The sequence below is a fragment of the Myotis brandtii genome, unplaced genomic scaffold (assembly GCF_000412655.1).
Source record: "Myotis brandtii unplaced genomic scaffold, ASM41265v1 scaffold344, whole genome shotgun sequence".
In the NCBI taxonomy this organism is placed as follows: domain Eukaryota; kingdom Metazoa; phylum Chordata; class Mammalia; order Chiroptera; family Vespertilionidae; genus Myotis; species Myotis brandtii.
In genome coordinates, this window is record NW_005363247.1 from 7201026 (window position 1) to 7226427 (window position 25402).

At 36.9% G+C, this 25402-nt stretch overlaps 1 protein-coding gene across 1 annotated transcript in view; it reads right to left on the minus strand.

Moving 5' to 3' along the window:
* Positions 1–25402, minus strand: part of ELL2 (elongation factor, RNA polymerase II, 2) — an 84354-nt gene that overhangs the window by 20213 nt on the left and 38739 nt on the right. The window contains exons 4-5 of the mRNA XM_005871543.2: positions 7991–8112; positions 1402–1565 (exon numbers count right to left, since the gene is read on the minus strand). Coding sequence (XP_005871605.1) covers positions 1402–1565; positions 7991–8112 — 286 coding nt within the window. The remainder of the gene's footprint in view (positions 1–1401; positions 1566–7990; positions 8113–25402) is intronic.

The window sequence follows — 25402 nt, forward strand, 5'->3', positions numbered from 1 at the left end:
GGGGGAATTATTTTGATGGCTTGAGTCTTCTATTCCTTTGTCAAACACACCAATATGTCTCACTATTTCTAAAATGGTGGTATTGGACAGTAAAAAAAATACATTTAAAGTGACAGGGATAGCAAATTCATAGTTTGTACTTAAATATAAATGCAGCAGATCTTGTGCATTTTAAAAATAATCTGGGATTTAGCCTGCTAATACAGAAATTAATTAAGTAAGGATAAAAGGGAAAGAACAGGGGTTGGAAGTTGCTAGCTCACTCAGCAGCAAAGGGAAGGTGAAAGTCTCATTGCTGGTAACTTACTGGGCAGGAACTGGACCCCGTGGGTATAGACATGAATTGTTGTTAAACCAAACTCCATGTATCTAAGCTAAGCACCAGGTCCCAAGAGCACTGGCTTTGTTCCAAAGAAATACTTATTAAAGACACTAGTGGAGCTTCTCAAAGCTGATTGTATTGTAGTTAGGTCAGCAATGGGAAAATTACAGAAGCAGGATTCTAACAAACTATGGAAAGATATTGATTAAGAGATTTGGTTCTTCAAGAGACTATTTTTGTGAGCATTTATGTTTCCAAATTAATATCCTTTCATCATTTACTATCCAGTGACTTATGTTACTAAATGGACCAAAGCCTCAAAGGGTTCATTCTCACTCTTGACAATTCCCTTTGTTACTGTTAACAGTCACTGTGACTGAACTCTAAAATTGTTAGGGTCACTGCTCATAAAGGAGAGACTCATCTTGCTGGTCTGGTCCTCCTTCCCTTCAATCTGATGCATATGAGTGAACTGATGATAAACATAATGGAAGTGGGGCAGGCTCTTAATTAATGGATGAGGATGAGGATCCATAAATGACATCACAATTGAGGTACGAAGGAGGTATAACCCTAATGCTTGCTTATAAACACATCTTATACTTTTGTAATAAAATTCACTATTATGCAAAGATCCTCTGAAAATGGAAGCAAAAGCTGCAGCAATAAGATTATCAACTCATAAATCCTACAAAAAGATTTTTGTAAAAATAATCCTACAAAAGTGCAAAACAAAAACCACACCATCCGCCATTGAAATTACATCATCCAATGACAAAGAAAATACAATGGTACCACTCTTACAACTCACATAGTAAAATAACTTGACCAGATCTCAATATCATAAAATAATAACCATTAGCTAACACAGAATTCAGATTTATGAAATAAAAGCTTTACATCTGTTCTTCAATTAACCAGTAGTCTGAAGAGAACAAATGATTTTTGACAATGTTATCTAAACTGTTCTGAAAACTAATTTTTGTGTTTTCATGAAATTAATATTACCGGTATTTACCTACAGTGATCTTGCAATATTCCCATCAATCAGCGAGAAGAAGAAAGATATATATACAAACCTACATATGGTCCACCGGGTTTAATAACTTTTGTGCTTCGGTTGCGGGATTCCTCCTCTGCCTGGGTCATTCTTTCTCGTGTCATCTGATACGAGTCGTTTGTTGCACACACTGTAATTTTATCTTGTATAAATCCCAGGCAATTGAGCTGGGAGGCTCCAGAGCTGTCAAGTAAGGCGATGGCTTTGTTAGACATGCCCCTCATTTTGTACAATAAAGTACAAGAAAGAATTGTACAATCCTAAAATCAGCAGCCCGAATAAGAACTGAAATCCTAAAATAACTAATATTAGTAATGTTTAATTGTAAAAACTATTTAAAATATTTGAGTTTCTCTTCTTCATTTCATGTCACTTTTTTTCCCATTATTGTGAATAGAGTGGATGAAGTGAGCTCTCAGAGATCAAATCCATGAAATTTTTTGGGAAAATCAGCATTTGGAGTGAAGACCAGAATCCTGATGAGTACTATAGTTCTTTCATTTAACAGTCAACTATTTTTAAGAATTAGCTACCACTGATATGAGAAACGTTAAAAGTTCACTTATAGTGGGACCATAATATACATGGTTGATAGAAAGACTAGATAAAACAAACACACCACAATTCTTTTGATTTTTAATAAGATGTTAATTTTAAAGCTAAAATACTGCCACATTAAAACTTACTTTATTATTATTAGCCCAAAGATTTTAAACATTTGTAGAATTTATATTTAACACTTTGTTAAATCTCTACATAAGCTGACCTATTTATACAGTAAATATTGAAGAAAATACTGGATAGATTTTATCAGAAATAATTACCATGGCCTTAAAACAGATTGGACTATAAAAGTAATGAAAATGCCACTGCAGCTCTGATACTCGATTTCCAAACTTATTTGGAAATAGCTTTGTTATAATGCTAAAAAATAAGAGTTAATAAAAATTTATTAAATTGCTAATAACTGTCTGTACAAATACTTTCAAAAAATCGGTTCATTCGTCTCATAAATATTTATGGAGCAGGGACTGCATGCCAGCAATGTGTGAGTACACAGGCTATGACAAGGACTGAGACAGATCTGGTCCCTCTTCCAAGGAGCTCTCTGCCTAATGGGTGACAAGGATGAGCAAACTGGAAATTATGACATGATGTGATAAATGCCAGGGGGAGAGAACTCCCAGGAAGTGCTGCATCTGGACGTGTGGGAGAGGGGAGAGGCAAAGGCTTCCTGGAAGAAGTGATGCTCAAGTGACCTAGAGGGATGACTAGACAAAGGGGAAGAAGGACAGCAATGTTCCAGAATGATGATCAACCCGTGCAGACCCAGTGGGAGCAAGGAAGAGTTTTTCAGTTAAGCCAGAGGGAGTTATAAAGGACAATTAGAGATGAGGCTGAAGAGGGCCTGAGAAGTACAATACACAGGGCTTTGAGGCCCTGGTATGGATTTTGGACTTTATCCCAAGAATAAAAGAAGCTGAAAATATCTCCTTTGTATTGCAGAAAGATCAATTTGGATAAAGAACAGATTGGGAGGAAGAAGGTAAGAGAGCAGTTAGGAGGCTACTGAAGAACTACAGGCAAGACGTGATGACTTGAACCGGTGTAGGGTGGTGTGGATGCAAAATAGTAAACAGATTCCAGAGATAGCGAGGAGGCAGAATTGATAGGATTTGGTCAGGTTACCAAATGTGTGGAGCTGACACTTATTGAGACACTGGGGTGGGGTTGGAAGAGAGAAAATAAGTTTTGTGTTGGACATGGTGACTGAAGAAATTAGGAGACATCTCAAGAGGGAACCAACTGTGAAGAATACTAATATTTAGAATAAATAATAAGAAGATGAAAAGACCATAGGAGACTGAAAAGGTAAGCCAAAAAGGTAAGCCAAGGAAACCAGAAAAGCAGTGTGTCATGGAAGCCACTGATACAGAATGCTTCAAGAATCAAAGTGGTCAACAGTGTGAAATGTTGGCAACAAATCTAGAGTAATAAGAAACTAATAAGCACTCACTGGATTCAGGGCAAGGAGGTCAAGGACTCCCATTGGGGAGCATTTTCAATGGAATAATGGGGACTAAAGCCAGGCTTTGGCTCCAGAAGTGACTGCAAATGAGGTTATTTACCTTTATTTTCTTTTTTAATCAGACTCACCTGAGCATGTATGAATGCTGAGAAACCGATAAAGGAGGGGAATGAGAGAGGGAGGGAGAGATTTAAGCCTCAGGGGAATCAAGATGGAGAAGAAAAAGAGGAATAGAAGATTGCAGTAGAGTACAGAAAAGACCACAGGTGGCAGAAAGTTTGAATTCCAAGATCTCCCACTACTTACTATGTAATTTACATAGTGAGAATAAGCTGAATGTGTTGCCAATCACAATGAAGTTTTAGTTTGCACAATTCAAGATTAAGTTAGAACTCTTTCAGCAATGTGTCTTATTTTATATCTCTGCCTACTGTGCTCACTTGAAATACAACTTTCTCAACTTGCACAATTGAAGATCAAGAAACAGATCTTTACATGAAAACTAAACCCTGCAAGCAAGAAGGTACTCTCTAGAATTCCCATTCATCGCTTTTCAACTGAGGTACCTTAAAAGTTCAAATACACTGACATCCTATAATAAAAGCCTAATATGCTAAGTGTCTGGTTGTCCGCTTGTCCGTTCAACCAATCAAAGCGTAATGTGCTAATGATATGCTAAGGCCGCTCAACCGCTTGCTATGACATGCACTGACCACCAGGAGGCAGACACTCTGACTGGTAGGTTAGCTTGCTGCTGGGGTCTGGCTGATTGGGACTGAGTGAGACGGGCTGGACACCCTGGAGCCCTCCCGCGGTCCCTCCCTGGCTGGCCAACCTCCCGCGTCCCTCCCCAGTCCCGATTGTGCACCGGTGGGGTCCCTCGGCCTGGTCTGTGCCCTCTCGCAATCCAGGACCCCTTGGGGGATGTTGGAGAGCCGGTTTCAGACTGATCCCGCAGGTCAGACCAGGGGACCCCACTGGTGCACAAATTCGTGCACCAGGCCTCTAGTATGTATATAAACATCCTATGGTCTTTCTCTATCCTAGCTCACTGTTTCCCATACTTGAGTGCCCCAAACTATGTATTTTCACTAGGTCTGTGAATGAGCAAATTTAAGGAATTTTTGAAAAGTAAATTTGACTTTGGGATTTCCTCCATTTTACATAGGAGAAAGTGTGGTTTAAGGAGATTTATAAAGAAAGATAAGAAAGGAGACTAGTTAATATGTAGTTTTTGACCATCTATTTATTAAGCATTTAATTTGAGCTCTACCAGCATTGTAAGACTAGAAAAAGGGCATAAGAAAGCCCCTGCCTTTGAGGAGCTTGCACAATTGCATGAAAGACAGGATCCATGGGAAAAATAAAAATGAAATCAAACAGAAAGGTGGATGCAGATTAAAATGGTTTGCTTGCCAGGTTGAGAACTGAAAGTTTGAGTACTTTTGTTTTTTTAGTGGCAAATTTCAATTTATACCATACAACACCATTTTATAAAGCACTTTGAATCATACTTTTATACTTGAATCACACTTTTTATACAGCACACTTGGATCATATTATTGCATTTGCTCCAATTTTTTCACAATAATTATTTCTTTTCTCTTGCTGCATCATGTATAGTTTTAAGTGACCTTAAATCAGTGGTTCTCAACCTTCTGGCCCTTTAAATACAGTTCCTCATGTTGTGACCCAACCATAAAATTATTTTTGTTGCTACTTCATAACTGTAATGTTGCTACTGTTATGAACCATAATGTAAATATCTGATGTGCAGGATGGTCTTAGGCGACCCCTGTGAAAGGGTCGTTTGACCCCCAAGGGGTCGCGACCCACAGGTTGAGAACTGCTGCCTTAAATCCTTCTTCAAGCAAGCAAAGTAGAAATAAGCACAGAGGATATTTGTGATGTAAGGGAGAAACCATATCACCTATGATGATATGACTGGTATTGAAGAGGGAATTAAGTTCTTTAACAGGTTAAGCACCATGTCAGTCACTGGTGACTGACACTATACTTTCCATCTGGACCGGTCAGTCACTGGTGCCGCCAGCATATCGGTGAAATTGGATATTGCGGGCTAAACGGAAAGGAAGACAAAACAGGCTTGGTGCTTAACGTGTTAATAAAATTCCTAAGGGGACATTGTTCAATTTGATGTCAAAATGATATCACTATCCTATCTATATATATAAAAGGCTAATATGCAAAGTGTCCCCTCGGGAGTTCCATCACTCGCTATGATGTGCGCTGACCACCAGGCCTGCACGAATTTCGTGCACCAGGCCTCTAGTCCTATATAATAAAAGGCTAATGTGCAAATAGACTGAACAGCAGAACAACCAAACAACCACTCGCTATGATGTGCGCTGACCACCAGGAGGCGCGCCTGGAACATGGCAGACGTTGGCAGCAGGTGGCAGAGCACAAAACATGGTGGGCATCAGCTGCAGCGGGATGGTGGAGCAGGTGAGTGGGGGCGCCAGACCAAGGCGGGGCACTGGTTGTTGTCATCTGGGAGAGCCTCTGGTGGTTATTGAAAATTCTTTGCTCCTGTGTGCCACGGTCAAGCCTGGTGCTCACACCTGCTGCCAGTGCCGGCCCCACTCACACCCGCTGCCAGCACCCGGCGATGGCCCTACTCACACCTGCAGCTGGTGCCAGAGGTGCTGCTCATACCTGCTGCCGGCGCCCAGTGCTGGCCCCGATCGCTCGGCACCGTCAGCGGTGCTAGCGGTGGCTGCCAGCCCCAATCGCCCCTGAGGGCTTCTTCACCTCCCCCTGCTCCTGAGGGGCAATCGGGACAGCAGCCACCGCTTGCACACGCTGATGGTGCCAGCCCCGCTTGCACCCACTGCTGACGCTGGCACCAATTGCTCCTCGTCGTCAGCAGGTGTGAGTGGGGCCAGTGCCGTCAGTGCGTGGGAGTGGCGGCAGTGTGAGTGGGACTATAGGCAGACAGGGGACCGGGGCCACGGCGGGAGGGGCTGGGTGAGGGCGCAGAGGATGGGTTGAGACCCACCCCTGTGCCCACCACAGCCTCTTGGCCCACAGTTCCTTTCAAGGTGCACGAATTCGTGCACTGGGCCCCTGGTAGTATAATAATTCTCTAAAGACAAGAATTCCAGGTGAATGCACCACAATTAGAAATCGGTATATAGTGTGGTATGCCATGAACACTGGACTAAAATTAAGAGAACTCAGTTCTCATTCAGCCTAGTCACTAACTAAACAATTATGTAACTGTGGGTAAATCACCTGTAAAAAGATGGGGTTGAACAATTACCAAGGACCCTTATACTTGGTGATTCTAGAATTGATTGAAATACTGTCCCATAGAACTTTCTGCAATGGTGAAAATGATTAATATCTGTGCTGTCCACTCTGATAGCAACCAGACACCTGGCTATTGAGCCTGTAATGTGTGGTTAGTCTGAGTGAAGAAGTAAAAGTTTTAAATTTTATTTCACTTTTATCAATTGAGATGTAAATAGCCACATGTAGTCATTAGCTATCCCAGTGAATAGTGCAGAAAGGTCTATAAAATTTATAACATTCAATTTATACCAAAAATATAAGTTTGGAGGTGGGCAATTTTTAGAAAGCAAAATTAACATATACTCAGGGGAAAAGGCAGATTAAAAGGTAGTTACCTTAAATGAGAGGAGAAATTTAGTGATGCGTCTTATTTTATATCTCTGCCTACTGTGCTCACTTGAAACACACCTTTCCCTTTTCTTTCTCTCATGCACAGCAAGCATTAACACAGTTTCAAGTGCAGCGCAGACAAGATAGGGATGGATGGCCCAGGGCACTTTGAGCCAATATCAGTGACTCCTGGGAGGTTAAGGGCACTAAGGCCTTGTCTTTATCCACAGGCGGAACAACTCCCCCTACTCAAGGGGCCCATTCTTTAATCAGAAACAACCAGAGCAAAGAAGAGTGAAACAAGTAGCTTATTGTTTACAGAGAATCTAAGTAGATAAGAGTTCCATGGTACCCTGGGATGTGGGTGTGTAGTCTTGTATTCTTTCTTAACAAAAAAAAAACAACAACAAAAAAATGCTATGCTGGGCTTAATTTCTTATTTTCATTCTGCTGCAGAATAAAGATTTTTAAAAATCTACTTTAAAATATGGCTTGCATAGGGAAGAAGAAAAAGAATATGCAAGGTATATAGGATTTTTTCCTCCTTTACCCTTAAATATTAGTCTTGAGTGTACTATAAAAGGCATGCTTATTTAAATGCAGTGAATATAAACTTTTTTTAAATCCCCAAACTTGTCTTTAATAAAACAAGCAAATAAACCATGTTTTATAGGTTGAAAAAAAATCTGTACTTTAAAAATCCCTCAAGAGTAAGAATGTTAAAATTTTTGTGATCATTGCCCACAGTGACAAATATAATTACTAGCACAGAGTAGGTGCTCAATATTTCTCAAATACTGTAAATAAATGAGCTTTGCCATTCAATTCAATAAATATTTATAAATGACTACTATGTATTTTATTGTTTAATTTTTTAAAAACCCTCAGAGGAAAATGATTTTCCCTTTAGCATACCCTGAAATGTACTTACCTGGAGAATCTCTGCTGAATGCAGTCAAAGCTGCCTTGAGGGTTGTCTTTACCCACATTTGACAAATAGAAGTTAAATGTATGCACTTCATTGATGGGATCATTTCTGGGAATTTTGACAAGCTAAAAGGAGGAAAAAGAGAAAAACACCTCAAATTATAAATTTTCTATAAAATGATCTGATGGCTGACTGTCTTTCAAGTAACGTTCACTTTATGCCCGAGCCCTATTTTGCATTTAAGTTACCCAATCATCTAAGAAATCTAGCAAGTATATCTATAACTCACCATATTCTCATGTCCACTTTTTACCCTAAAGTGCCAGTAATCACTTCTACTCAGCAATTAGTTTATAAGAGGAACCATCTTCATTGCAAATAAGCAAATAATTACAATTCACACGAAAGAGTTACTAGTGAATTGGCCAAAAAATTCGTCCTCTTTTGAGCTACACAGGTTCTGTTTGGCTGATATGATCTCTTGCTGAATAGCTTCTAGATATTTAAATGCTCTCTACGATAGCTGTGGCCTATGCGGCTTATTTGATTGAGTGTCATCCCATGCATTGAAAGGTTGCTGGTCCGATTACTGGCCAGGCCACATGCCCAGGTTGCAGGTTGGGATGCAAACAATAGATGTTCCTCTCACACTGATGTTTCTCCCTCTCCTCCCTTCCTCTCCTTCTAAAATCAGTTTTAAAGAACACATTTAAATGCTTTCTAAGATAAAGTCCATGTCCCAATCTTTTGCTCTTTTATTATATATACATATTTAATTTAAATCTTCCTACTTTGAGTAATATTTTTGAATAATATCTAGCAGCATAAGGTGAATGCCATAATTACATTTACAGCAAAATGAACCCCTAATTCATCCTTATGCTTATAGAACTGGGTCAGCAGCCTACTGAGATGGTTTTGCAAGGCACAGTGAGGCTGAGCCCCAGGCAACACTGTGAAACAGAGTATGTTTTCCATGCTCTTGCTCAAAGTCTGGTTTCTCTGCTAGATGAGGGAAGGGATAGGACTGCTCTAGACAACTGAGCCCCTGCACCAGGATCATATTCCTGGCACATGGTAAAAGCTTCATAAACATCTGTGAGCAAATGAACTGGAACATTCTCACTGTCTTTCAGCTGTTCCACTCTTTCCAGCTCCTGAAACCTTTCTTCCCTTGGGTCTGCAGGGGCCACCATGGGGACAATTAAAAAAAGGATTTGTTGGCACAAATGTAAAATATGACATCCTGCTGTCCAGCCCCCAAATACACATAGTCTTAGTAATTTAGTACAAAACTGGGAGGGGAAAGTGCTGTATAATTCTCATTCTTCTCCCCGCATCTGTCCTTTCCATGATTGGAAGATTAAGACTCAGAGTTAACTGGGTGTCGGGTGTGTGGATGCACACACATACACATACACATACAAACACTCATTAATGTGCTAATAAATATAAGTATGTATGACCTCTACACCAGTGGTTTTTAGAGCTGCAGCAATGCAGATGGTACAAACTGACCTAATCTCAGGCGCTTCCTGGAAAAGATCTGAATAAGATGTCATCAAGTGATCTTTGTATCTTCAAAATTTCAAAAGCTTAAATTACATGGTCTATAGATGTAGTGTATCTAATTTCCTGAAGATGGTACAAATTAGATACAAATTTTATTTGTATCAATATCTAAATATACTCTTACAAATAAAATGGATATACAAAGGAGTACTAATGTTTATAGCTGGTAAGTCTGCATAACAGTTTGGTCCCATGGGCAGTAAAGCAGGAGACTGACTTAGTGGAAAGAGCAGGTTGTACATGACAATTTAGGCAGGCAGGGGTGGGGTAGGGTGGAGGGAATGGAGACTTCAGAACTAAACCAAGGGGACCTCAGAGGGAACCAGAGCCTGTTGGTCCACTCTGTGGAACTCTTAAGGCCATAGCTAAGGTGGGATTTGAAAGCTTGTCTAATCAAGGGCAATAAATGAGACATTTCAGAGACTAGACGTGAGGAAACTTGCGAATACTCATCACTCATCTCTCTGACATATAGGAGCCTATTCCACAGTGAAATAGGAGTCAGTCCTTTCCTCCAGAATGGTCACAAAGCATTTCTTATCAACTGGCCTTTGAATTTACGGAATATGAAAATGAAATTACTGTTATTAGTGGACCTAGGGTCAACTTCTAGGGACTGGGCTAGCCACCGTGGGAAAGAAATTCTTAAGTCTGATTTAGAAGCCATCTTGGAAGAGTATCCCTTTAGCAATAGGAACTTCTCAATTTTAATTATAGTATTTTCAGCTTTTTCTATAGCTAAGTGGGTATAACTTTATATTTAGGTATTCTAAATATGGTCAGCTTGAAATTTTTAGCTAAATGCCTTAAGAATGAAATATTTTGAAAGTATCTAAGACTATGATTCCAAACAGCTTCTTATTCAAAATGAAGAATATAAAAATATACCACCATGTTCTGGGTACCTGGAAAAGTAGATTTTAAATTTCATTCCAAAAATGAAGGATTGAAAATCAAAGATTTAGGACCACATTCCACAACCCTCCTCCCAAACTCCAGTCTATCTTTGATAAAAAGCTCTGAAGAAAAAGTTTCAGGAAACTTTCAGACATTTATAATTAACATAAACACTGTATTCCGAGATTTGTAAGTCAAGGCTTCTAATTATTCTGAGATACAAGCTCAGGCATGTGGCAATGGAATACTGTCTGAAAGGTCATTTCAACATCAAGTCACAGATCTCCTATTTACATAAGGATGTAGGGCAGAAATGCAATGTGCACACTGCTGCAAATTTCTCACATATGTGTGCTAACATCTGCTTAAAAGCCATTGGTACCTTTACTGTAGGGGTTACTTACCCTTAAGTCAAATACTTTCTACTCAATATTAGATTGAGGTAACACACTAGATTAAAAATAAGACCATCAGGTTTTTCTTTAACATTTATTTAAAATAAATGCTTTATTCTTTTGTGGGTATTACAAATGATTTAAACTTACAGAAGCTTTTCTTGGACAGTAACTCTGTGAGTTTTAATATCGAGCCTTTCCTGCTAAGGTGACTATAAACACACAATGAAATGCTTGTGACCTAGCAGTACCACAGCTTGATATAATAATGCTTGGTTTTTAAAGCAGACCCATAGTGCTGACAGGCCTTAGAAATCATCTAGCTGAATTTCTTCATTTCATAGAAAAGGAACAGAGAGAGGTTCAGTGACTTGCTCAAGGGTTATGACAATATTTAAAATTGCAACTCCTTACTCCCGACCTCCTAACCCTGCCCCCATGTTTGTCTAGGGCACTTAGTACCTGCACTAAATCACAAAGTATGTTTATTCTCTTTTTCCCCTGACTATAATATAATCCTTGGAAAGATGGAGACTTTTGTCTGGTTTGTTCCCTGTATATATCATCAGCATCTTGAACAATGTGTGGCACAAAGTAGTCACTCCATACATGTTTGTTGAATGAATGAAAATGTTGATTAATGCCTGAGCTAGTTCTAGAACAACTAATGTGTCTGCTCTCTTTCCTCCAATATTTCCAAAGCATGTTGAAAAGTTTCCTTATATGAAAAAGGGGTTCTGTCTTCAAATAAATTTGGGAAATGCCTGGTTAAACTAAACAACTTTCTTTGCTATAAGTCCTTTCAAATTAGTCGTTTCCCAATTTGTATGATCTCAGAACCCATCTCTTCTGATATCTCAGGAGGCCAGCTTGGCTCATAGTATTATTTGACTACGATATCTACTATTTTGCTACATATACACTATATATCTTACTTTGGGTATGGATAAAGATTGCTACAAACATCTAAACTTTAGAATTCCCTGTTGTTCTCAAATCCTTTCCACACTTTTAATGATTCTGTCAGTTTAGCTAGAGGAGTGCATTTGCATGTACTGTTCAGGTGTCAGAGTTTAGGGGCAACATAAAACATCTAGAATCAGAACAGAAAATAGAAACCTCAACCTGAAAGCCACAAGTCCTATTTTTCAAACTAGAGCTGTCGTTATGACTTAAGGCCTAACATTATGGGTTTAGGAAGGAAAACAAAAAGGCCTCTCAGATCAGCCCAGATGTGGAAACCAAAGGGGTGAGTTTGGGAGAGTAGGAAAGGCAGGGTATCTTTCACTGGCAATAAAAAATATGAAGTAGCATTACAGAAATCAATAAGAAATAAATATTCCCACTGACAGAGAATGGCAGGGGTAGATAGGGTCCCATACATGCTAGAAATACCTGAAATTTCCACATGACACTTTACCGAGACAACTAGTGCAAAATGCTAAATTTCCTACCACAAAAAGAAAATACTGGCAGTTATAAAAAAATTTAGGCCATGTAGCAATGAGCATGTATAATTCAGGAAAAAGCAAGTCCACTTATTTCCTTGTATTCTTTGTCTTTAGCAAGATGTATATTAAAGAAAAAAGTAAAGTACAATTATCTTTCCCTATTATTCACATAACTTCTTTAGATCCAGTTATTAAAATTTCTTACAAAGTTCTTGATGAAAGGATAGAATAAGCTGATACTGAGCTTTCTTGGTTATGTTACTTCTATAGGATATATGGTTTATTAGAAAAATCATTTATTGAGAATTACATTTTCATCCCTAATATATTCTTTCAAATTCATGACCATTTTGGAGAAACCATTGATGGCAATATTTCAAAACTAATTTTAATTGGTTATGAATAAGCAATAACATTTATAGAAATAAAGTGCTAATTTTTAAAAGTCAAATACACCCAACTTACTATATAATTAAAACTAAAAACAAAAAACACACAACTGTCCTGAGTAATTTTTGGCTCTGTTAATATGAAATCAGACTTCTAAATGTGTCTAATAAGATGACATTGATTGATGGATTTGTTCACTTAATTCATTTATTCCACAAATATTAACTGAGTGCCCACTGTGTCAGGCACTATTTTAGTTTCTGTGATACATTAATAAATAAAACTGACAAAGATCCCTGCATTGCGGTACATATGTATAGAAATCCAGGAGTGAGATGATGGTGACTTGGACCAGGAAATGGGGAGAAGTAGATGGATTTGGGATACAATCTGCAAGATTCCTAGACATACTGAATGTGAGGAATGAAAAAAAGAGAGAAATCAAGGATAACACTAATGTGTTTTCCCTTAAAAGAACGGAGTTGTGTGTGTGTATTCAAATATATTTATGTGTCTATATATGTGTATATAGTATCTAGAATATGATAATGAGTGTATTAATGTAACTAAATCAATCCATACTAGGTAAGTGCATTAAAATACAAATGACCAATGCTGGTTTCACCAGCTAAAAGGGGGCTTCAGAGTGAGTTCTGTTATGACTCATTTTGTAGTGTCATGGCTAAAAATTATTTAGAAAAGACCAGGTGGCTGGGTCTTTTGGTTGGTAGCTGGGTATTTCCAGGAAAAAAAAAAAAAAAGGTGGGTGTATGTTTGACAGTTATTGGCAGAGGAAATATGCAAATAGCAAATACTAGAGATACTATATCAGGGTAAAGGTATACGGATTATGAAGCATGAGAGAATAGAAAATCTGTATTTGAAAATTACTGTAAAACTGATTTAAACGCCAAAGTAACTTTTAGAAGGAAAGTGAGAGAGCCACTAAGAGAAACTAAGAAGTCTGTTCAATCCACATCATGGCTATTAATCCACAAGTCTTTCTTTGATAGCAAAAACTAAAACCTCTCATTTAGTTCTGTAACTATCATAAAACTGCTTTTCATTTTCATTTTATTAATCAGTCCCTTCTAAAACTTAAGTATATTCCTTAGAATCAATGCTTATTTATAGAAAAGAATTCCCATCTTATCCCTAAATCTGCCCACCCTCCCACATCATCCATCTCCCAGTTCATAAACTGCTATTCATCTAGTGACTGAGGTTACTGGCATCCTGGGGAGTCAACTGGACTCTTCTCTCACACCACTGAACACTCCTCAACATCCAGATAACCATAGCCCTACTGCTTTTACTTCCTAAATGATCTCTCAAATGTATGTTCTCATCTCCTTCCTCTGCTTTGGGTCAATATCACCTTTTGCTTGGACAATTGTCTTTCAATTTCCACTTCTGCCTGTTCTTGGTCCCATCTTCTAATCATTCAGCTGCCTAAATTAGTCTCATAAAATGCCCATGTCAGTCCCAAGAATAATTTATTTCTTCACGGTTCCCTACTACATATATACCATATAGTCTAAGCTCCTTAATAGAGCATACGAGGTTCCTTCTCAATAGAAGGGCCTGACTCTCCACTTATATTTGATGTCCCCACTTCTTGTCTTGGCTTGTGCTAACTTATCCTTTTTTTAAGACTCATCTCATAAACCCTTCCCTCAGGGACATTTCCTTCACCAGGGAGGTAGGTTTAGAAGCCCCCTGTCAGGGTTCCCACAGCCCTCTGGGTCCATCTCTACTGCTGCCTTCACTAGACTGCATGCCAAGTACCTGTTTATGTGTCATCCTCCCCACAGACTTCGAGTTCTTTGGGGGCAAGGACCATAGTTTTACTTTTACATGTATTTGGACACAGAAAATACCTAATAAAAATATATTGGATTCATGTGAAGAAACTTGGGTTTAGATTAAGTTCACTCAGAAGAAGCCTTATGATAAGGACACTAAAAAAGTAGAGCTGTAGCTGAAATCGATCACTTAAGAGTCTGTGGAAAACCAGATCTTTCAGAACAGGCAAAAATAAATAACAAAATGAAAGGAGAAGAAAAAAAAACCCCACACAGTTGCCTGCTGTGTGGTACAAATATCAGGATGAGAACGTTTCTGGCCTCTCTTGTGCTATATTTAGCCCTAAAACCTAGACCAAGTAGCTTCCTGGGTTTGTGGCACTTAAATTTATAAGTTTTATTTTATTTTTTTAAGTATCTTTATTAAACACTCACAAAATACTCTGGCCTCCCCAAATTCCATTTGAAAATAATGATACAGCATCTTTAAGCCACTTTATATTTTAAAGGATTTAGGGAGACCACAGTAAATAATTATCAATTTAGTAATTCTCCTGGTCAAGCAGGAAATAGAATTTTGTTTTTAAAATGACTTGTTTCTTCAAAACAAAACCCAAACCTGAGTTCTACAAGGAAAAATATCTTAAATGTGTTTGTCAATTTCCAAATTCATTGCCAATCTTCTCCTTTTCTTGCTCTCTTGGAGTCTTGAGGAAAACTTTTTCTGTCATACCAGGAGGAACTGCTGCAGAAACATTGGTGGGAAGAAAACTGACACATGGCAGTCAGAGACAGTTGTGTAAGTCTGACTCTAGGGGAGAGACTGATACTTGACAGTTGTGAACCCTCAAGATTAAGTTGCTGAAAGTGACCCAGGCCCTAGATTTTGCAATACACATGGTTTCACCCCAACTCAATCAATGTTACCATGAAAACTTGTAAAATGAGTCACATAAATAACATTTAAGTCTGAAGACTATTTCTATACAGATTTGGAAGTATATTTAACTCTTAATTCTCCATTTTTCAACATCAATAATAGCCAAACCTTTTTTAAAGCTATAGAAAAATATTTTTAAAAAATCTTATGGGGATGCCCTAGCTGGTTTGGCTCAGTGGACAGAGTGTCAGCCTGCGGACCGAAGGGTCCCAGGTTTGATTCCAGTCGAGGGCACATGCTGAGGTTGCCAGCTCGATCCCCAGTAGGGAGCATGCAGGAGGCAGCCAATCAATGATTCTCTCTCATCATTGATGTTTCTATCTCTCTCTCCCTTCCTCTCTGAAATCAATAAAAATATATTAAAAAAACAAAATCTTATGGGGAAACCAACCACATATTACAAACAGAGTCAGAGCTGCTCCGGGTGAGGAAAGGAATAGCGAGTGACTGGGAATGCTAAGGCAGCCTCAATGATAACATCACAAAATCTCCAGGCTCGGGACCAAAGACACAAAACCACGGCTTTACACTAAGGAAAAAGAAATAGCAACAAGATGTAACATAGCCAGGGATATAACTGTATTAATTTAATTTTAGTTACATCTTAAATGACAAACATGACAGATTGTTTACAAAATATGAACTCTTCTGTGCCTTTTTTATGCTAATTAGTGCCAAATACTTGAAGGATTCCAAAGATAGGAAATGGTGTCCTACTGCCTTGTTCTCTTTGCTTTTAAAAATGTTTTCTTTATTATTGGATCAGCTTGTATTTCCAGTTCAAAGGTGGGTTTCCCTCAATGTTATAAGAAAAAAGTAAGAACTCTCTTACACACACATGAAAGGGGGAAGTGCAAATAGATTACATCCGGTGTGCTAGGTCATGAGCTCTGCAGCAAATTGCCAGTTTCCAAGTCTGACTCCAGAGTCTCTTACCTGCGTTACTTGTAACTTAACCTCTTTAATCCTGTTTCCTCATCAGTACAATGATATTACCTTGTATGGTTGTTGTGAAGTTTAAAAAGATAAACGTATCTAACCACCATTCTCTGATTGAATCAGGACTAATCCTGTGTAGTGATAAATGTTAGACTTGTGGTGATCACTTGCAATATATACAAATATCAAATCTATGTATACAAATATATACAAATATCAAATATACAAATATATACAAATATTATGTTGTATACCTGAAACTAAGATAATGTTGTATGTCAATTATAGCTTAGTAATAAAAGAATAGGTAAGAAAAAAGATAACCCATCTAAGGTACTTGGCAAAGTATCTAGCACATAATATGTGTCCAAAAATGTTTGCTCTGATGATGTAAAGACAATATTAGGGAGCTCACACTCTGATTTCAGCCTGTTTGATTCAAGCACACACATACCTTCCTTAACATAATGATGCTTTTGATTTTTAAAGTAATTTTCAAATGGTAAAGGACTGGTAATAAGTGCCTTGTGGATACTCAAAAGTTGACACTTATTCTGAATCCTTGGTATTTACAAAAGGGGCTGGAAACCTTCAAGGTCATAACTTAAGGATTAGCTTAAGCTAGAAGAAGCTATCTGGGCAAATAATCCAAAAGACTAGCAATATTTCTAATTGTTCTAAACTCAGAGAGAAAAGATACAAGAATGAATAAGTCACAACAGGTGTTTATGGAAGGCTGAAAAATTGCAGATGGCTGCTGCTACTCTAGAAGGGTAGTAAACACTGCTTCCCATGAGCCCTATCCATAAAAAGAAAACGCTGCCTTCAGAGTCCCAGAGAGCCCCAGATACTAGATACAGTACAACAAAGAAACAAAGAAAATAGAATTAAGGATTCTCATGGGAAACACAACTTTGTGACTACAGCATTCAATATTCATAAATGCAAACAATACTTTAAGGTTGTGTTTCTTTGCTCGTGTCAAAGCCTACAGTATTTTACATTTTATAAATCTCTTTCAAAACATCTATCCTGGAAATTGTTTCTTAGGTAAGGTTCATTTCATAAAAATGTATTTCTAGTCAGTTTTCATGTGCCAATATCCTTCAAGACTATAAAAGAAGTAAAACTATTTCTGATTTTACATGTATAAAGCTATTGATACACACTGTTCTGACCCAGACAAAAATTGCAGTTCTGATCCAGACAGAAAAAGCTAAAGGAGTTCATTACCATCAAACCAATACTACAAGAAATGTCACAAGGACTTCTTTAGGAATAAGGGAAATAAAGGATCATAAATATAAATAATAAAATGACAATAACTACATATTTAACAATAAACACTTTAAATGTAAAAGGATTAAATACCCAATAAAAAGATATAGAATAGCTGAATGGATAAGAAAACAAGACCCATATTTATGTTGTCTATAAGAGACACAAATCAGATCAAATAACACAAACCGACTAAAATTAAAGGAATGAAAAAAAAGAAGCTGGGGTAACAATACTTATATCATACAAAACTAGACTTTAAAGCAAAAGCTATAAGAAAAAAAGGACATTTCATAATGATAAGAGGATATAACTCTTGTAAACAATTATGCACCCAACATAGGAGCAACTGTATATATAAAGCAAATATCAATGGACATACAGGGTTAGGGTTAAGGTTAGGTAACTGAAAGGAAAAAAAAACCCAGCAGTTCTGATTTCTAAGAGAATTGTTCCTTCTGATGTAAATAAGAGTCAAGTCTCTTAGATTAACTGCTTTACGACTAATAAATACAGAACTAAAAATATTTATTTTTAAGAACAGTATGTTTAAGCTTTTGGTAAACCTATCAAAGCTATGTCTTCAAATAGAGAAAGAAATATGTTGGCAAAGGACAATGGTTTACATTTAGACAGCTAAGGTAATTAATGTATTTGGATAATTTATATTGTAAAGCATTTGCTTGATTATCTTTTAGATAATTATTTAATTCTGTTAGAAGGCAGATTCATACACACCAATGTTCCTCTAGAACAGTGGTTCTCAACCTTCCTAATGCCACGACCCTTTAATACAGTTACTCATGTTGCGGTGACCCCCAACCATAAAATTATTTTCGTTGCTACTTCATAACTGTAATTTTGCTACTGTTATGAATCGTAATGTAAATATCTGATATGCAGGATGTATTTTCATTGTTACAAATGGAACATAATTAAAGCATAGTGATTAATCACAAAAACAATATGTAATTATATATGTGTTTTCCTATGGTCTTAGGTGACCCCTGTGAAAGGGTCGTTCGACCCCCAAAGGGGTCGCGACCCACAGGTTGAGAACCGCTACTCTAGAACAATGAAACTATATGAGGTAGCAAAACATTTTATCCACTTGCCAATAACTCACTTCACTGGCCCATAAAAAAGATGGGTTCATAAGAAGTTTGTAATGTTCTTTTAAGAAAGGCAGCCCTGGCCAGGTAGCTCAATGGGTTAGAGTGTTGTCCTGATACTCCAGGGTTATGGGTTCGATCCCTGGTCAGGGCATATATAAGAATCAACCAATGAATGCATAAATAAGTGGAACAACAGATCGATGTTTCTCTTCTCTCCCCTCCCCTCCCCTCCTCTCCTCTCTCTCTCTCTCTCTCTCTCTCTCTCAAATCAAGCAAATAAAAAATTAAAGGAAAAGAAAAACAGGCATTTAAAGGTAAGGGTGGAAATTCAAAAGCATTAAATTATTAGGACCATAAACAATGTAAATAGAATGACAAAATAGCAAAATATGTAAAAAGTTAGAGAAATAGAGTAATTATTTCAAAGAAAGTCCATGAATTAATAAAAACTTCTCCCCACTATAATGGGAGAAACAAAGAAAGAAATTAAAAACTCAAAACCACTCCTAGCAATATCAGATGGAGACAACACATTTGATGATACTTCATGTTGTAGTATTTTACCCATGCCAGATAGTATCAAGCAAATCATACTGTTAGTTTTTAAACATTATCAAATAATTACTTTTGAAATTTAAAAAACATGTATTCAATATTGGCCAGGGGAAACACTTCCTGACAGGCACTTAAAACAGTGGTGGAAATAGCAGCAGCAGCTTTGTGGGGTTAAGGTGGAGGTGGCAGTGGGGTGGGCAACTGGGAGACAGTTATAAATAACTTTAAAAGCATTCATACCTTCTGACCTAGTAAAGCGACATCTAGGAATCTAGCCTGAAGATACAATTAGAAATGGAAGTAAAGATTTTGTTTGTTCATCATACCATTACTGTTATGTAGAAACTATTAAGTAATAGGTAATGGCTAAAGAAATACTAGTGCAGCTATAAAATAAAATGTTAGGTAGCTATTTAAAAGTAACTTTTACTATTTAATGTCAGGAAAATTCTCATGACATATGTTAAATGAAAAAATCAGGATATAAAAAAGCAGTAAGTACACTGTGAATGCAGTTTTTTGAAAGGTATGTGTGAATGTGGAAAAAAAAAACTAGAAGAAATCCAACACTAAATGTTTTCCACTGTTAGAGACATTTATTATTCATCTTTATCCTTGTATGTACTTTTATAATTCTCAAATGTGCATTCATTTGTTTTTCTATCAGAAAAACAATAAATTCTGCTTTAAAAAATACTTAGAATTTAAGTTTTCACTATGACATTTGCTCTTCATGACTTAATCATGTTAAATGTTTTTGAAAAAATTACTTTTACAGACTCAGAAATTGTGAAATACTAGAAGACTATCCAAAATTAATCCTGACTCATAATTCTTATTCAAGTTCTCTGAAGAAGGAACAGAACACTATCTTCCTTTAAAAAAAAACCCACAAAAAGCAAAAACAAACAACATGTCAGCAACATCTTTATTGTTTAGTGGAAATGGAACACTCTCAAGTACCTTCCCTTCTTCTTAATCTGTAAAGACTGACTTTAATGAATTACAAAAACAATTAGATTAAGAGAAAACTAAAAGGCATTCAGATTAGTCATTAGAAAGCATTTCTTAGTATTAATAGAATATTAATATATAAATCAATATGACTATGCCTTATATTCTCATTCTAAAATAAGATATCCCCTATATAACTGAGTGATTATTAAACCCTCTAAGTATCATAAAAGACTGCCCTTTTACTATGGCTGCTTTAAGTATCAATTCGACTAATATTGTGGGCCCAAACTTAATTCTCAATCAGCTCTCCACTGCATTCGAGTTTTATTACCTGAAGGTCCTTAAAAACCTTATCTTTTAAAATTCAAACTGACTACTACTTTTCATTCCTACAATCTGACCTTTCTAGATCTGACCCATCCCTGGGGACTTCACAAGACTCCTGCTCCAAAATGTCAACTGTTAACTCAGAAAGGAAAGTAGCCTCTTCTCCCAAGCCACTGATAATACCAGCACTCCTGCTCGTGCTTTCCTTCTACTTGGGAGAAAGATCACAGATGGGAAGAACATTTTCTTTCTCCACTGATAGATGACAAAGCAACTCTATCAAGTAGTTGACTAGCAAAATATTTAGCTGGTGTCTGGCTATAGATAATTTCTCAAGACCTACCTTTTCCATTTTCCTTGTCAAGCTGTTTTTGAATATTCATTAAGCCCTTCTTCTGGACTCTTGACATATTTAAACTTGACATCTCAAAAAAATTCTTTTATGTAATTAGAACAATTAGGAAATATATAGATATATAGTAAATATAGATATATGTATTGTAAATCACCATCTATGACATTTTGTATACAGTATTTGGTATACAGGTCTTACAGCTCCTTGGTTAAATTTATTTCCTAGGCATTTTATTATTTTTGATACAACTGTAAATGGAATTGTCTTTTAATTTCTCTATTAGTGTATAGAAACACAACAGATTTTTGTATATTGGCTTTGTATCCTGCAACTTTACTGAATTCATTTATTAGTTCTAACAGTTTTGTTTGTTTTTTATGGAATCTTTGGGGTTTTCTGTATATATCATGTCATCTTCAAATAGTGACAGTTTTAATTCTTTCTTTCCAATTTAGATGTCTTTTATTTCTCTTTCTTGCCAATTGTTCTGGCTAGGACTTCCAAAACTATGTTGAATAAAAGTGGTGAGAATGGGCCTCCTTGTCTTGGAGAAAAGGCTTTCAGCTTTTCACTGTGAGTGTGGTGTCAACTGTGGATTGGCATATACATAGCCTTTATTATGGTGAGGCACATTCCCTCTGTCTTATTGAGAGTTGGTTGTTTGTTTGTTTGTTTGTTTTAATCACAAATATATGTTGAATTTTGTCAAATGCCTTTTCTGCATCTATTGAGATGATCATATGATTTTTATCCTTCATTTTTTAAATCTGCTGTATCACATTGACTAATTTGCAGATGTTAAAAATCATCTTGCATCCCTGGAATAAATCCTACTTGATCATGATATTTGATCCTTCTATTGTATTGTTGAATTCAGTTTGCTAATATTTTGTTGAAGGCTTTTGCATCTTTATTCATCAGGAACATTGGCCTGTAATTTTCTTTTCTTGTGGCATACTTGTCTAGTTTTAGTATCAGGGTAATGTTGGCCTCATAAAATGAGTTTGGAAGAGTTCCTGTCTCCTGTATTTTTGGGTAGAGTATGAGAAAGACTGGTATTAATTCTTCATTGGATGTTTGGTAGAATTCACCAGTGAAGCCATCTGGCTATGAACTTTTGTTTGTCAGGAGGTTTTTGATTACTGATTCAATCTTGGTAGGTTGTATATTACTAGGAATTTATTCATTTCTTCTAGCTTATCCAATTTGTTAATATACAGTTGTTCACAGTAGTCTCTTTTTTTTTTCACAGTAGTCTCTTATGATCTTTTGTATTTCTGTGATATTGAATGTAACGTGTATTTCATTTCTAATTTGAGTCTTCTCTCTTTTTTTCTTGGTGAGTCTAGCTAATGGTTTGTCTATCTTGTTTATCATTTCAAATACCAGCTCTTAGTTTCATTGATCTTTTCTATTGTCTTTTTAGTCTCTATTGCATTTATTTCTGCTCTAAGCTTTGTTATTTTCTTCCACTAATTTTGGGATTTTATTTGTTTGTTTAGTTCCTTCAGGTGTAAAATTAGGTTGTTTATGAGAAACATTTTTTTGTTTGTTTCTTGAGGTAGGCATTTATCGCTATTAACTTCCCTCTTAGAACCACTGTATCACATAAATTTTGTTATGTTGTATTTACATTTTCATTAGTCTCCAGTTATTTTTTTTCTCTTTTGATTCCTTCTTTGACCAATTAGTTGTTCAGTAGCATGTTGTTTAACGTCCACATATTAGTGAATTTTCCTTTTTCCCCCCCATGAATTAATTTCTAGTTTCATACCATTGTGGTTGGAAAAGATGCTTAGCATGATTTCAATCTTCTTAAATTTATTAAGACTTGTTTGTGGCCTAACATGTGATCTATTTTAGAAAATGTTCCATGTACACTTGAAAAGAATGTGTATTCTATTGCTTTGAAATGGAATGTTCTGTAAATATCTGTTAAGTAAACTTGGTCTAATGTGTTATTTAAGGCTGATATTTCTTAATTGAATTCCATCTGGATGATCTATCCATTGATGTAAAGGGGGTATTAAAGACCCCTTACTATTATTATATTGCTGTCTATCGCTCCCTTATCTATATTAATATTTAGGTGTTCCTATGTTGGGTAAATATTTACAAACCTGAAGCCCGGTGCACAAATTTGTGCACCAGTGGGGTTCCTTGGCCTGGCCTGCAGGATCAGGCCAAAACTGACTCTCCGACATCCCCCGAAAGGTCCCGGATTGTGAGAGAGTGCAGGCCAGGCCGAGGGACCCACTGATGCATGATTGGGGCCGGGGAGGGATGCGGGAGATTGGCCAGCCGGGGAGGGACAGCAGGAAGGCTCCAGAGCATGTCCGGCCCGTCTCACTCAGTCCCAATCGGCCAGATCCCAGCAGCAAGCTCACCTACCGGTTGGAGCATCTGGCCCCTGCTGGTCAGTGCACATCATAGTGACTGTTCGACTGTCTACCCCATGGTGGTCAGTGCACATCATAGCGAGTGGTTGAGCGGCCTTAGCATATCATTAACATATTATGCTTTGATTGGATGAGTGAACACTTAGCATATTAGGCTTTTATATCTTCATATTGGATTGGTCCCTTTGTCATTACAGAATGTCCTTCTTTGTCTCTTAATTACAGTCTTTGTTTTAAAGTCTGTTTTCTCTAAGGATAGCTACTCCAGCTTTCTTTTGGTTTTTGCTTGGAATATCTTTTTCTATCCATTCACTTTTAGTCTCTGTGTGTTCTTATATCTGACCTGAGTTTCCTATAGGCAGCATACATATTGGTCTTGTTTTTTAATTCATTCAGCCACTCTATGTCTTTGATTGAAGAAGACATTAAGGAAAAGGAAATTAAGGAAAGAAATTGAAGAAGACACAAATAAATAAAAAGATATTCCATGCTCAAGGACTGGAAGAATTAATATTGTCAAAATGCTCATACTACTGAAAGCAATACAGATTCAATGCATCTCTATCAAAATTCCAATGGCATTTTCCACAGAAATTAAACAAATACTAAAATTTGTATGGAACATTAAAAAACAACAACAACAAATAGCTAAAGCAATTCAAAAGAAAAAAACAAAGCTGGAGTCATCATGCTGCCTGGTTGCAAACTGTATCACATACTAGCTACAACTGAAACAGCATGGTACTGGCATAAAAACAGATACATAGGTCAATGGAACAGAATAGAGAGCACAGAAACAAACCCATGCATATATGGTCAATTAATTTATGACAAAGGAGCCAAAAATATACAGTGGGAAAAGTTCTCTTCAATAAATAATGGAAAGATTGGAGAGTAACATGCAAAAGAATGTAACTGGACCACGATCTTATACCAAACATAAAAATGAACTCAATGGATTAAAGACTTGAATGTAAAAACTAAAACTATAAAACTCCTTGAAGAAAATATAGGTGATAAGCTCCTTGACATAGGTCTTGGTAATTTTTTAAATCTAATACCAAAAGCAAAAGCAAGTGGGACTACATCAAACTAAAAATCTTCTGCACAGAAAAGGAAACCATCATCAAAATTAATAGGCAACCTATTGAATGTGAGAAAATATTTGCAAATCATGAATCTGATAATGGGTTAATATCCAAGATATATAAAGAACTCATACAATGCTATAGCAAAAGACCAAACAATCTAATTTAAAAATGGCCACAGAATCTGAATAGACTTTTCCCCAAAGATATACAGATGGCCAACAGGTACATGCAAAGATGCTCTACATTATAAATCATCAGGGAAATCAAAATCAACACTACAGTGAGATGTCACTTTCACACCTGTTAAATAAATGGCTATTATAAAAAAAAAGACAAGAAATAACATGTTTTGATGAGGATGTGGAGAAAAGGAAACTCTTGTGCACTGTTGCTGAGAAAATAAATTGGTGCAGCCACTATATAAAACATTCCCATTCTATAGAAAACAGAATGGAGGTTCCTCAAAAAATTAAAAATAGAATATGATCCAGAAATTCCACTTCTGGGTATTTATCCAAAGGAAATGAAAATCCTAATTCAAAAAGAACCTGAACCCCTACATTGACTGCAGAATTTTTTACAATAGCCAAGATATGGAAACAACCTAAGTGTCACTTAATAAATGAGTAGATAAAGGAATTGTGGTGTGTGTGTGTGTGTATATGTGCGCGTGTGTACACATACATCATGAATGCACCTCAAGGGCATTATACTGAGTGAAATAAGTCAGAGAAAGATAAATATCATATCTTTTTATGTGGAATGAATATAAGTATATAATTTAGCCCAAGTGGTGTGGCTCAGTGGTTAAGCATTGACCTATGAACCAGGAAGTCATGGTTTGATTCCTGGTCAGGGCACATGCCTGGGTTGCAGGCTTGATCCCCAGTAGGGGGCATGCAGGAGGCAGCCAGTTAATGACTCTTTCTCATCATTGATGTTTCTTCCT